We start from the raw sequence: 15,066 nt of genomic DNA on the forward strand, positions 1-15,066 counted from the left end.
TCCATTAGACAGACTTGGAGTGTGTGGTTGTGTTGAAAGAAGCTGGTGCAAGAGAACCACATCCTCTTCGCATGAATCGCTCTCACTTGCTCTCGCCTAAATACACCCAAGTGATGACTGACGCGTGATGGTGAGCGAACACTTCTGTGAACTTCAATTAATAGAGAGTAGATCTGGCCTTTCTATGAAAAACTTGCAAGGAAAAACTAAAATCTAACGATGAATTGTTTTATTTTGCTGATTTTGCGTGTCCCACGCTTCTTATACGCAAACCATACACCAGAGTGCTCACCGGCGTGTACACCTCTGTGAAATTATCTGCATCCACCTCAGAGAATTTGATAACTCTGCCCTAGCACTTTGGTGTGATTTAGTGCTAGAGCTAAAAGAAAATAAACACGTGCACTCATGATGCGTGCACACTTTATACAACAGTTGTGTAAATGTGTGAAAGAGAAGAGCTCTCGTTGAAGTTGTTAGTGCGAGGGAAGATATTTTGCTTGCTCTTCGTCACACAGAGGAGATGGACATCTCTGCTTCTAAGTACCGAAAAGGTATTAAGTCGTTCAAGGCAGGCCCATACCCAGGATTTCGTTTCGGATGGGGCCCTAAGATAAAAAACTATGTTACTGAGGGTTGCTTATGTACATAATTTTCGGTACGCCTTTTACCGGTGTTTTCAACAGACACTGGAACTATCATTATTAAGTATTTAAATTAAATTTGTAACTGTGACCGAAAGAAGCTTATTGTGTTACATTTCTAGAGCACAAAAATGTCCATTTCTAGAGCACAAAAATCCACAAAACTTGTGAAAGGTTTCGAGAAGTGGTCCGAGATAGCTCCCTTATCCGATTCGTGGAGAACGGAAAACATGTTCTAAAATTCAGGTCCCATGTTCCAAACTCAGGTCCCGGAAGTAGCGGTCTAAAATTCCAAAACGAAACTCACATTGATTTCTCAAAGATGTTTGGAAACAGATAATAGTTCGAAGAGGCCAAATCAGGTGAACAAGGTTGATGGGCAAGTAACTAGAGCCCTAAACCGTTGATTATAACCGTAGTAGCGATGCTCATGTACTTCATGTAAGGCCCTTTCACAGCGATTTCGGTGTTTAATCGCTAATAATTAATGCACGATAATACTTGCATTGATGCAATCCTCCAAAAGTATACCATGACAATCCCAGAAACCCAGCCTTCCATGCACTTGTGCCACTTCGAAGTACGGCTTCAGTCCATTGTCGTGTAATCATTTTGTTCTCTAGCGTATGATAATGAATCTATCCAAACATGTACTCGAAGTGCACTTGCGTTCGTCTTTTTAGTCCTTAATAAGTATATGCGGGAACTATGCCCAACTATAACAAGCTCGCGCGCTTTCTCTTTCCGGTCATCCAATACAATTTAGTGTCTTTTTTATTATTTTCCTTAATTGTGCCCGGGATTTAACCACCATTTCATTTATTTTTGAAACTGTTCGCTTCGCATCATTCATTATTATTCATTACTAATCTGATTTTGGGAGGGGCCAGGGCCCCTCGGACCCCCCCCCCCCTTGGGTTACGTGGCTGGTTCAAGGTGAAAACTGTACCAAACCGTAATGTTAAATAGAATATGATGACTAAAACACGGACTCGCAAGTTATTTCGTGAATATTTAACGAAGTTTTCGTTTGTGATAATGGACGATGAACCTTTTGTGTTGGAAGATTTTAATCAGCTTCTCGGAATGTCTTTTTCAACGGAACGGGGTAGAGGAACAATTCAGGACGAAGAAAAAGATCTAGTTTCCTGAAAAATATTTGGTTTGGCAGGTTATATGCAGCGGTGATCAAGCAAGCTCAAGCTTCATCGTAACCGGCACGGTAAATAAAGAAATTGTATCGTGTAGAATGCCTAGAGAAGCGATTGTTACCATTCCTATGCAACCATGACACTCCCTTGCTATTCTGGGCTGATTTGGCATTTTGATTACTACATGTTTTGGATTAGTATAAAGCGACTGGAGTCCATGGTGTACAGAAAGAGGCGGTATTGGGCACTCGAGAAGAGAGAATTCTTTCTCTCAATATAAACATCAAAGCACAACTATAGAAAAGTTTCGAAAATCCTGAGCAAAAGCTGCTATATCGGTTGCAGAAAAGTCTGCACAGACCCTAATGGCTGAAATAATATACATCTTGGATGTAACTAATAGCAAATTTGTTTTATTCCAAATTCATACGTCCAGATTAGGTCGCCAACAAGCCTTAAACTAATTGGACGCGTTCACGAAGGGTGTGTCACGAAATTCCCAGAAAACCGACGATCTTCCAGACGCATTGAGTCTTCTTAAGTCGCTTCGGAGCACTCGAACCGGTTTCAATCTATCACCGAACACTCATTTTGTTATTTAAATTCATTTTTACCAATACTTCCCGGTGTTATCTAAAGGAGCAAACGTCCCAGAACATTTATTTATGTTTTGTTTGGTTTCCGTCGTTCTTTTGCTTCCCAACAAAATAGAGTTGATTCCAAATACGTAAATAAAAACCAAATATCAAAACAAAACAAATAGTTTGAAAATATATTATAAATAATCTTACATTTGAAAAAAAAACTTTTTTGGGGAAAACAATAAAATGCTCATGCTTTAAAATCCACGTTTTTTTCACGGCTTTTGTAGCAAGGCATAATCCAATATAAATCAAAACTATAATCAGTACAACGAAAATACTACCTGTTTGCAAACGTTCATCAAGTTCATCCTTCATTATGTTCATCAAGTGATGAACGAAACCCAGTTCGTTTCACTTCTACGATCACGGTAGAAAGTGAATATCTAGAAGAAATGTCAAAAGTTATCAACAAAAGACATCTGTGTTGCGATTCATAAAAATACAACAAAAATGTTTTGATTTATTTCCCTGTGATCGAATTGTTTTATCTCTGGACGTTCATACTACATATATTTTGAGACAACATTAGAACGTAAAGTTTAAAAATGTGGATTCCACCTCGTGAATGTGCAATGCCTTTTGCATTATGGTAATTATGGACTACGATATTCTAAATGATAAAACTATCATTGCGCTGTGCTATTTGCTATGATAAACTCACTGTTGCAGGGCCACCGAAAGTACATTGACTACATCCAACTACTTCTTGCTGCAGCATCGCAAAGGTCATGGAGGCCTACGGGGATTTTCCTCAATGCTGGTCGGGACGTTGGATAATGTGCTTGATACGAAACCGTCGCCCTACCGGATTTTGCATGTGCAACCGACGGCAGGTCTTTACTATGGTAGGTTATTCGATATTTCACAACTGGAAGTATTATTGATTTATAGTATACAAAGCACTGACAAACTCCTTCTTTCTTGTTTTGCGTTCTATTTAAGTAGGCAGATAAGATACGATGACTCATGGGAACTCTTTTTTTTGTTGCTAATATTTAGTTTATTATTTTGGAATTATTTTATGTATGAAAGTATATGAACTTAAATATTCAATTTTAGAAATTGCATCCGACATCACATTAGAAGCGATACTCAAAGACTGGGAGTGGTTGTCCAAGCATCTGTTCCGAGTGATCAATGAAATGGAAACGGAAGAAGAAATCACTAACTTCACTATTTGTAAAATACAATCATTGCTCGCTCACAGTACTCGGCCAGCCGAGGAAATGACCGATCCATCGAATTTTCAAATCATGGCCAACAAGTTTCGTGATAAATTCAAAATGCCCGAAGACGAGAAGTTAGTCAGCTATTATTCGTGCAGCTATTTCAAAAAAGTCCCACGACAGGGACAGATGTACCTCTCGTTAAATCACCTGTGCTTCTATTCCTATATTTTTGGTGCAGAAAGCAAACTACGATTTCGTTATACCGAGCTCTCAGATATCAGAAAGTCCGGTAATATGATAACAATCAAAACCACGGGAAATAAGGAGTACACATTTGCTTTTCTGTACTCGCCGAGCGAGCCACACAATCTGATAGAACAAATGAGCAAACTAACGATGCAAAAGCTGATTCAGGATCCGGAAAGACCTATTGTCAATCACGATCCGCTTGTTGGTCGGAAAATGGAGAAAAATGTGAGTCAAAAAACGGTGCTTTTACGAGATTTGACAACCCGACAGCTATCGGATGAGTACAGAACACATTTCCGGTTACCTCTGACGGAAATTTTAGATGGTAGAATTACCGCTTCGCTGTGGACGTCATACTCTAAGAAACATGTGAATGGAATGATCTATCTGTCGCAGAATTATCTCTGCTTCAAAAGTGATGTGTATGGACTAGTTGGACTTGTCATTCCGCTGAACAAGATTACGGTATGCTACCGACTAAAACGTTTGTCCTGTTGATTGCTAATGATTGATTTTTATTTGCTTAGACTGTCGAGAAGAAGGAAGATCTCCACGATCGGTTCAGTAATCGTATTATTGTTACTACTTCTGATGCAAATATATTTTTATTTTCACATATACTTGATCGTGATTTTCTAATAAGACGGATCTCCGATCTACTTTCCAAAACTACAACGTAAGTCTGTTTTTGGCTGTTTATCGTAGAAACACTTTTTGAACTAATATTTCAGGCCAAGTAAACACACAGATGACATCGATTGGACAAAGCAGGAGCCGTTGATGCACCTATTCAAAGATCCTGACAATAAGGCGTTTGACGAACTGCAAGCTGAGAAGGTAGATGAGTTCATTTTCCTTGTGTTGTTTGCCGTACATACGCACACTTGATCATGTAACTTTTATTTTTTGTTATAACTCATCTAGCTTAAAAAGTGGGACGATCACTTCTCTATCTACGGCAGAGGAATCTCCATGTTTCGCACAACGGATACGATCAATCTGGTAACTGATGGAATTCCGGACCAGCTGCGGCGTGAGGTTTGGATGGTTTACTCGGGTGCGATACACATGAAACTGATGAACCCCAATCTGTACAAGGAGTTGGTTCAGCGAGCTAAAGATCAGCCGCAAACCTCCACTTTCGAGGAAATCGAGCGAGATTTGCATCGTTCGCTTCCGGAACATCCGGCATTTCAGACCAACATCGGAATTATGGCACTACGCCGGGTACTGCAAGCGTACGCTCTGCGGAATCCCGAAATCGGTTACTGTCAGGCGATGAACATCGTAACATCGGTCTTTCTCATATACTGCGACGAAGAGGATTCGTTTTGGATACTGAGCTGCCTGTGTGAATCCTTGCTACCGGATTACTACAACGATAAGGTGGTCGGGGCGCAAATCGATCAGGGTTCGCTGGATGAACTGATCACCAGTCATTTGCCAAGCTTGCACATGAAATTGGGTGACCTGGGAATGATTCGGATGATCTCTCTGTCGTGGTTTCTGACTATTTTTCTTAGTGTCATGCCGTACGAGAGCGCCCTGCACATAATCGACTGCTTTCTTTGCGATGGAGCAAAAGTGATATTCATTGTGAGAACTCATCCATTTAGACTTCAGCTCATTTGTTTATTGTTTTCATTTTGTGTACCATTTTTAGATAGCTTTAAAAATTCTTGAATGGAATCAGGAAAAACTTTTAAATTGTGACGACGATGGAGAAGCAATGCAATTGCTCTCCAACTATCTAATGGGAATCTTTAACGACGAGGTGCAACAAATAAAAAATATGGATAAGGAACGAAATCAGCTGAGGGTAAATTCGAAAACTTATAAAATTAAACTAGAACTAACCGTTTCCGTGCTTTGCAGAGCCAATCGGTACAAACACTGATATATGAAGCATACACTAAGTTTGGCAAAGCAATCACATCACAAAAAATTGAGGAACTTAGAAACAAACATCGTCGCTTGACTGTGCATCAGCTGGAGAAAGATCTGGAAAATAGTTTTGTAAAAAACTATAAAGAGAACGGCTATTTCGATGCAGAGGAATTACAAATGCTGCTCGGCTATACAAAGGATGAAAAGTTGAACTTGAAAAACTGTAGTCGTCAGACCTCGGTCAATGTCGAACCGGTTTACGATGCGGCGTTGCTGAACGATGCAAAGAAACGGTTCCGGGACAATCGCTACGACTGTTTTCGGGTAGATTTCGAAACGTTTCGCAAGTTGTTCGTAGATCTCACACCCTGGGGTCATGTTCAAAGTATCGATATTGCAGAAAAACTGTTTCGGGTTGGTTGATGATCATATTCGTTCAAACATAGCCCCTGTCAACCGGTTTGTTTTTCTTTCCTCTTCTAGCTAATGGACAAGCAAGTATGCGGTTTTTTGGAGTTCAAACAATTGATATTTGCTCTGGGGATCATTTGCTCAAAACGTGCCACGGAAAAGTTAAAACTGTTGTACATATTACACTTGCCCCCGCTGTTGTCCACACATGAGATTGAACATAGTAGTCGCACAGAGTCTAGGGATTCCGACACCGAAGTGGCAACGGAAGCGGAAAGTTTTTTTAGGTAAGTTATTTCTTACATTCCAATAATTGCATTCCGTCGCATTATTAGTAATTAAAGATCCACCCAACTTGCTTTCGTATAGTCACGCATACGATTATTTTATGTCCTGAAATCAGTATCCATTCGAGCTACGATACCACACGATAGCTAAAATGATCCCGAGTTTGTTCTAATCCGTTTATCCATTTCTGAGAGAAATTGTCAGGATAGGAAAAGTGCGGAAGTGGCCTACGATTGTTGGAATCAGTTCAACCATCTCCGAAAAAATGAACGGGGAAAAGTGCCCACACTACCAATTTTTCCATTTTGTCGAGCTGAGTTGAATGGTATATAATTCATGGTATATATGACGCTCCGAGGCTCCGGTCAACATAAAAACAGAAGTCTCGAATCGATAAATTTCGATGAAATTATATGATTTGTCCTTTATATTTTTCATCGATGTACATTGTTTTTAATTTAACAAAATATTTATTAAGACACACTGCTGTAGCTCTAAGATTTCGAGGGCGTTTCTTAACAGTACTTAAGAGTAAGATATTTTTTTAATTATAACATTGTTGTTTGGTTCACATTGATCTGATCACCGCAAATCTGAGGGATCCGGTCACCAGTTGGTGGTCGGCATCTTACATGGGTATTGTCCAGATGCCGTGGGTACCCCCCGAATTGCGTGTATTCTTTTGTTTTTGTGGATACGCGGGAAACTCCTTTAGGCTACGAAAACCTGACGGGTGGCCCGCTTGTTGGTAAATATTGTGGTAAACAAAGCAAAAAAAGGGGTATGGGCACGAGTCATTAAGAACGACGAAGATCTAATTAGGTGACATCGAGAAGGCGAAATGACAGGGAAAGAGGGAGCGAAAAATTAAGTGACAGCAAAAAGATCTTGTTAGCTCCGATGAAGATGGTGGACAGATTGGGGATTGGAAGAATCGGTGACGTGTTAATGTCGCATCTGTAGATGAAGGTTCTTCTTAGCCACAGTTGAAACATCGTCGAAGAATACGAGGAACCTTCTGAACAGGTACATTGTTGAACATGATGACAAACACATTTTTTCGTGTATTTGAAGCAAAGTTTCACGAGTGTTTTTTCGGTTTTCCGTCTGTCTTTCATTCAATTCATGTGGCACCCATTTTCCACACTTGTTGACTTTCTCCATAGCTTTTAGACGGGCAGAAATTGTTTGTTTTGCTACATTTAACGTTGCTGTCATTTTCTTTTGACTAGAAGTATAATCCTCATCCAGTATTGTGTGCAATTCGGCATCTTCATACTTTTCTACGGTTTTCCACCTTCGGTGAAAAATCATGTTTAAACCGTTTAAACCATTTTTAGCTTCTGATAGAGCAAAATCACCATATGCTTCAACAGGCATTCGATGCTACTCTGTAGTACTTTTTTCAAATGATAACCAAAAATATTTGGTTTTCGCAAGTCATCACTTTCTGGTTCAAAATCATCATTTTCAACACAGTTAAAAATATGATCTTATTTGTTCAATGACTTGACGTATATTAAATATGTTTTGGTAAATGTCATACATAGCTCGTTCACACCAAATCCGTGTATCTTTGTTTTGCTAGATAATTCTTCCGTCAGTAGACTCATTTTCTTGGCAATACTCAACTTTATTTATTAACATTGTCTCCTTCAAGTGCAACACAGTCATTTCCGCGCTTCTCTAACATCTCAATCGTGTAGAGCGATTCATCCTTTGCCTCAAATTAGCATTGTCGTGAATACGACTTACGTTATTATGGGACGCCTTTCAAAATTTACTCTCTGAGAGAGTGATAAGTTTTTGATCGTGAATATGTTTTGTTGTATTTATCTTACCAACATATTTTTAGTACATGCAATCGGATATATGATTATAATTTTATGATAAAATTTTCAGTTGTATGACATAATCTCAAATAATTCAATACTAAAATTTTCGGAAATGTTTGTTTTTTTTAATGAGTACTAGCTGAATTACTGAATTGCTCGGAAATGTTTCGTGAAGGGAAGGCCGAAAAAAAATTCTCGAAATTGTCTTGCTTAGTGAAATACACTTGTAGTGAAACATAACTTAGACGGCAACGCGATTGAACAATACTCCATTCATGTTCAGATTGCGAATGATCAGTGTCCCATCTCAGATCTCACAATAATCATAATTTTCATGGTATTCTCTACAACCTGGGTCAGTTTTACATTTGAACCCTTTTGTTAGAAACATTTAAAACACCTTTCTCTCTATTAATACCTTCTTAGTAACCTCCGAGTTTCATATGTATATGTGCTTGTAACGTACTTCCGTACTTCCTCTTCACAATCGATCTACAATGCCTTTGGCTTCCATGGATATAATCACTTGCTACTCCCTCCTCTTTATAAAAATTTTATGACATCATGAATTGTTCAAAATTTTCCATCTGATAATGATTATTTTGATTTTAACGAAAGGTTGTTTAACATCATAAATACATTCGTACTATAGAATAACATTTTTATATAATTTATTTTAACAAGGCTTTAACCATTTTGGCCGTTCATCGGGGAGGAAAACTTATGGAATAACGATTCAGTTAGTACAAATGTTGTTGTAAACTTATTTCCATTACCTTGAGTCGACAGTTTTTTCAATTTACATAATAAAATGCACATTGGTTGTATGATTTCGTCAATTCAGATTAATGTTGAGAATACTTATTTCCTCTCCCTCTTGTGAATATTTTTGTGAATCTCACTTAGTTGCTAGAAATATACTGTACCAATTTTTCGTAAAACCCGATCAATTTTCCCTTTCACTTTCCATGTTCGGGGCACTTACTCCACTCTCACCCTTAAAATAACCTTATAATCTATTTTGATTTAACTTCCTTTTTGTCAGTGAACTTAATACAGATCTCCTTCATGATCACTCTGAATAGTGTAGAAAGTATCTGCTTTTCAAAAAATATCGATTCCCACCTTTGGTACATGTGCCAAACTTGGTGGCGATTCGTTTAGTTGTTTCGTAGTTATGCTGAAACTTAAATACACTCACGTTCATAGGCAGATAAAGATTATTTTCCCTTAGTTCTTTGAATTCCCCGGCAAAATGGAACCAGATCTTTTGTAATTATTTAAAGAAAAACACTACCTTGAAATTCTTGCCACTCTCTTGTTTTATAAAAAATGGGAGATTAAAATTTATTTTTAAAACCCCTCCTTCAAGTCTAAATGTCGATTCTCTACAAATTTCGTCATTGACCCTCTCCCCCCATGTTAAGGACACTTCCTACACACTTTCCCCTCTGAAAATGTCCTAATGATTATTTCTGAAGAGCTTCTTTGTGCCAAATTTGATAACAATTCGTTCAGTAGTTCCGGAGTTGCGCCGTTACAAACTTTACATCTCCTTTTTAGAGTGATGTACTACATCCACCCAACACAAATACCCTAAATTGCATAAAAAGTATCTATGGTCTTCAAAAAGTATCGATTCTCGTCAAATTAAATAATTTTTTTCATGACCCCTGTTAAGGATAGTTACTACGCTCTCTCCCCCATAAAAATACCCTTACAACTATCTCTGAAGAGCAAAAAGCAGCCATGCCAAGTGTGATAGCAATCCGTTCAGTAGTGTCGGAGCTATGCCGTTACATCCCCCTTTTTAAATGCACTTGCTACATCCACTCCCTATATCTATCATAACTAAGGTATGGAAAATGTTTGCACGATCTTCAAAAATAATCGATTCTTGTCAAATTTTATGATTTTTTTTCATGGCCCCTCCTGTTAATGATACTTACTACGCTTCCTCCCCCATAAAAACACCTTTATGACTGTTTCTGAAGAGCAAGAAATAACTATACCAAATTTTATAGCAATTCGTGTAATACTCCTTTTTTGAGGCACTTACTACACCTTCTCACCACAGAATATCCTTATAATCTTATCTAAGTTATGCAAAAATTGTCTTAAAAAAGTACCGATTCTCGTCAAATTAGATAATATTTTTAATGACCACCTTTGTTTGTCCCTCCCCCCATGGAAATATTCTTATAACCATCTCTGAAGAGCAAGAAGTACATGTACCAGGTTTGATAGCAATCCGTTAAGTAGTTTTGAAGTTATGCCATTACAAACATTACACCCCCCTTTTTAAAGGCATCTGCTGCATCCATCCCCCATTAAATTATATCTACGGTATGCAAAATGTTTCTAAGATCTTCAACAAATATCGGTTTTCATCAAGTTACATGAATTTTTTCATGACCCCTCCTTGGTTATGACACTTGCTACGCTCTCTCACCACATAAAAATACGCTTATGACCATCTCTGAAGAGCAAGAAGTACATGTGCCAAGTTTGATAGCAATCCGTTCAGTGATTCCGGAGTTATGCCAGTACAAATATTACACCCCCCTTTTTAAAGGCACTTGCTACATCCACCCCTCATATAATCATATCTAATATATGCAGAATGTTTCTATGGTCTAAAAAAAGTATCGATTCTTGTCAAATCAGAATTTTTTTTTCATGACCATCCCCTGTTAAAAACACTTACTACGCTCTCTCCCTCATATCCTTATGACCATCTCAGAAGAGCAAGAAGTACATGTGCCAAGTTTGGTGGCAATCCGTTCAGTAGTTTCGGAATTATGCCGTTTTAAACATTAGACCCCCCTATTTAAAGGCACTTGCTACATCCACCCCCCATATAGTCATATCTAAGGTATGCAAAATGGTTCTACGGTCTTCAAAACGTATCGATTCTTGTCAAGTTATATGAATTTTTCCATGATCCCCCCTTGTTTATGACACTTGCTACGCTCCCTCCCATATAAATATACTGCTTAAACCATCTCTGAAATACAAAAAGTACCTGTGCCAAGTTTGGTGGCAATCCGTTCAGTAGTTCCGAAGTTATCGCGTTACAAACATACAAACTTACATCCATTTATATATATATATATATATATATATATATATATATATATATATATATATATATATATATATATATATATATATATATATATATATATATATATATATATATATATATATATATATATATAGATTATAGAGAAAAACTTATGACGCGTGTTTGCTTTCTCGTATTTTGAAAGCTCATAGCTCAGTGATCTGTAGAAGGATTTTTATAATCTAACTACCAATAGATTCGAAATTTTTCAACTTGAACGTGTATTGCAACAACATATTAGTGTTTCAACAGTACACTATTGAAAACCTGTCTGTTTTGACCCATGTCAGCACCAGCCAATCATAACACGTTCTGAGAAAAGGAACAAAATATATGCTACTGTACAACTGCATCAGTATAAAAGATGAACATTGCACTTTTTCCATTTCTGAGCAACAGTTATCGACCTCACGCTTATGGAATGAAGCGAGCGCAAATACCCAGAAAAACCACACCAAAAGCCTGCCAGTGGAAGTTGTCAGTCGTCATGGGAGCGTTGCTCAGTTAAGTTGTCCGGAATTTGAGTCGGGATTCATTGTGTTTGAATTTTCTCCATTTCTTACCAAAAGCATCATATTAATCAAAATGGAAGTTGTAAAAAGTGCCATCGCTCAACACATCCAATTACGACGAGCAACGCTCTCACGCTATGCGAAAATGAAAATATTGATGCAGAAGACATCTTTATACTAGTATGGGTGTCGTTTCGAAATATGCCGCGCGAAACAGGGTTGTCACATATACAGATAAATCTGTTTTTTCTTTCTTCTGAAAAATACAGATTTGAATGTGGCGAAAGAAAGGAATTTCTCAACACTGCTAAAAATCCACATTTGTTTATAAAAAGTTTTTCTAAATATATTTCATGTTTCAATGCGGATTAACAAATCAAGTACGCCCCATTTTTATATTCTCGTAAAAATACGTCTCAAAACAAGATAATATTAAATTCATTGATTTCATGAGCAAGTATATGAAGTTGGATATAAAATCTGCTCCTTCACAAGCTTCTACGCTTGGAGGCACATGTACTGATTTCGTATGTTATTTGCCAGGAATATCAATAAAGAAAGCCGTAGATATATTTCATACTTTTCATATCATAGGCCTATCATATCAACCCAACGAATCAATATTTTCTCATTGGAAAATTATAATCGGTTGTGAACGCTATAACCATATCAGTATCTCATCCACGGACAACAGGTCAGCTTGGAAATAGTTGACGAAAGTCAGCGACATCTATCGAAATTCGAATTCAACTCGTCATTCTTCGACACGAACGCCTTCAAAAAAGGTCCATTTCAGAGCCACCATTATTTTATTATAAAAATCTATAAAAATTACTTTGTTATATTTATGTTTTACGTTATTGTAGGTGCATCGTTTCAAATTCAAGTAGTGAAAAAGGGGAATACTTGTACAATTCACACAATCGATCAACTAACACATATTCGAAAGTGTGAAAGAAGCGTGCCTGTTTTATTCGTTTCCACGACATTCAGTTATGTTTATGACATTACCCGCCCGCCTTTTTCCTTTATAATTACACAGTAGAACGACGATATTGATTGTTGATTCAGTCCTTCGGACCTGTCGTCATAAACACGTGTCACGAGTTTTCCTCCTTATAGATTTCAAAAGTTTTAGAAATCGTAATGCTCGAGCAATTATTAATCGTTCCACTGTGCTCACTTCACTCACTCATGAAATTAAAATGATTTTTCGAAACTAAAAAAACGTATGAGTAATCAAATTTTGATTCCATTCCACAGCGACAATCCAATCGAAACCATCAAATCACTGCCCTCGCCAATTGACATTAGCCTGGAGGCATCCAATGAGGAAAACCTTTCGCTGTCGCACTTCAATGCCACTCCAAATCTGTCGATCGATGAGTCATCCACGAACGCCGAAACGTCATCGATTTTCTATGTTGAAATGCCTCTGACATCGACAACCACTGGCGAAACCGGCCTGGATCGGGTTTCGGCGGGTAATGCCAATCACGATGTCGAGTCGTACGGTTCCCGATCGGATATAAGCGATTTGGGTTTCAAGAAAATTAACTACGATGATGGTAGCAGCAGTACAACTACCAATGGACGGCGACCCACTGGAACCGAATCAAGAAGCATCAGTAGTTTGAGGGTTTTTCTCGATGAACCAGATTCGAATTTCACCAACAAAACCATTCCTAACATGGGGCAGAAAAACTTCATCGTACTCTGGACAACACTATTGGAAATTTTGAACAAAGGCCGGAAGGTTGCAAATGAAGAAGTGCAAAAAGCTTGTAAGTAATTTATAGACTTTTCTTTTCTGAGAATTTTCATTAATTTCCATCATGTTCTAGACAATACGCTGATTTCATTGGGAGAAGAAGCGGTTTTCAATAAGAGTGGAGATAGCTTGGAAAGCTACACTCAGTTCGCGCTTCCGTCTTCAAGTGAGGTACGTACGATCATTCTGACGAAAATTACTGAATTTCAATCAAAATATTTCTTAATCATAGACGGACCCCAACGGAAATCCGTCGGGAATAAGTGCGGATAGCTTTGCAGGTACATTGCAGGCCCATCATTCCAACGAAGATCAGTCCCGATCGAGTGTCGCGTGGGAAATTACACTGAATCAGTTTATTGCTACGACTATTTCGGTATGTTCCATAGACGATCACTTCTCGCAGTCATCATCCATCAAGGCACGAGTGGAAATGATGCAGAAAAATCGCAGAAAGTGCAAAAGTTAATAATTCAAAACAGAATGTAAAACCGCTGTCAACAGAAAACCTAAATTCCTCGAATGTTTCCTCTATAGTAAGTTGCTACATTAGGAAAAATCACTGTTGCTATATCTTTGTGCGAAACGTGTTTCGTGAAGGTGAATTGAAGGTAAACATTGCAATTCGTACTATCTGCAAATGGTATCCATCCTCTTGTTTCGTCTGTACTGAAAGAAGTAAAAAAAACAAAGACAATTTTACAATTAAAAGAGAAAAATCCAAGGATAACCCCCATGGGCACGTAGGAGACATTTGAAATGTATATCTTGAATTGTACAAAATTAACTAAGCACGATTAAACAGCTTCATCGAGGAAATCTACTCCATGTCATTTGGCATAACAAATATTTAGTCCATATATTGCACCTTTTTAATTGAACAAATAATGCATTATAAACTATTATCATACGACACAATGTTGTTATAAGTTATCTTTGAGATGATTATTGCAAATATAGTGAAAACATTTATTTTACATAGATAGTAAACCATAAGATAATTCCGAAATCCTAAAGCTTGCGATCGGTATTCTCAAAGAAAAGACTATTTTTAGGGCGAAACATCCTATCCTGGTGCAGCTAGCTAAGTTTAGCTTAGTTGAACTTGCCGTGATTGATCGAAAACCAACTGAAATTGCTCAATGAATGAAGTGTGTGATGTTTAGGGGTAGTGTATCATGCTTGATGCTCTATCCAAACTGATGTAGAATATGTGATCAATAACGTGGCCTATTGAAAATCAAAGGCCGTTACTTCTATGCAAGCATCATAACCGTGCACCAGAACAAAGCCCTCTCGAAACGGTAGTGAGGGATAAAGTTCAAAATCTGGATCGAGTAACTTGTGTTGTCAATCAGGATCAGTTATTAACCGCTTA

At 37.9% G+C, this 15,066-nt stretch overlaps 1 protein-coding gene across 1 annotated transcript; it reads left to right on the forward strand.

Annotated features, from left to right (window-relative positions):
- Positions 1 to 2,844: 2,844 nt before the first annotated feature.
- LOC131436422 (TBC1 domain family member 9) lies at positions 2,845 to 14,649 on the forward strand. Its single transcript, XM_058605137.1, has 12 exons — positions 2,845 to 3,028; positions 3,109 to 3,284; positions 3,499 to 4,322; positions 4,385 to 4,533; positions 4,589 to 4,694; positions 4,782 to 5,453; positions 5,521 to 5,676; positions 5,733 to 6,158; positions 6,228 to 6,442; positions 13,181 to 13,701; positions 13,762 to 13,859; positions 13,921 to 14,649. Exons 1-12 carry the CDS (start codon positions 2,985 to 2,987, stop codon positions 14,155 to 14,157), a joined length of 3,624 nt encoding a protein of 1,207 aa, XP_058461120.1. The 5' UTR covers positions 2,845 to 2,984; the 3' UTR covers positions 14,158 to 14,649.
- Positions 14,650 to 15,066: the final 417 nt, after the last annotated feature.

The sequence above is a fragment of the Malaya genurostris genome, chromosome 3 (assembly GCF_030247185.1).
Source record: "Malaya genurostris strain Urasoe2022 chromosome 3, Malgen_1.1, whole genome shotgun sequence".
Classification (NCBI taxonomy): domain Eukaryota; kingdom Metazoa; phylum Arthropoda; class Insecta; order Diptera; family Culicidae; genus Malaya; species Malaya genurostris.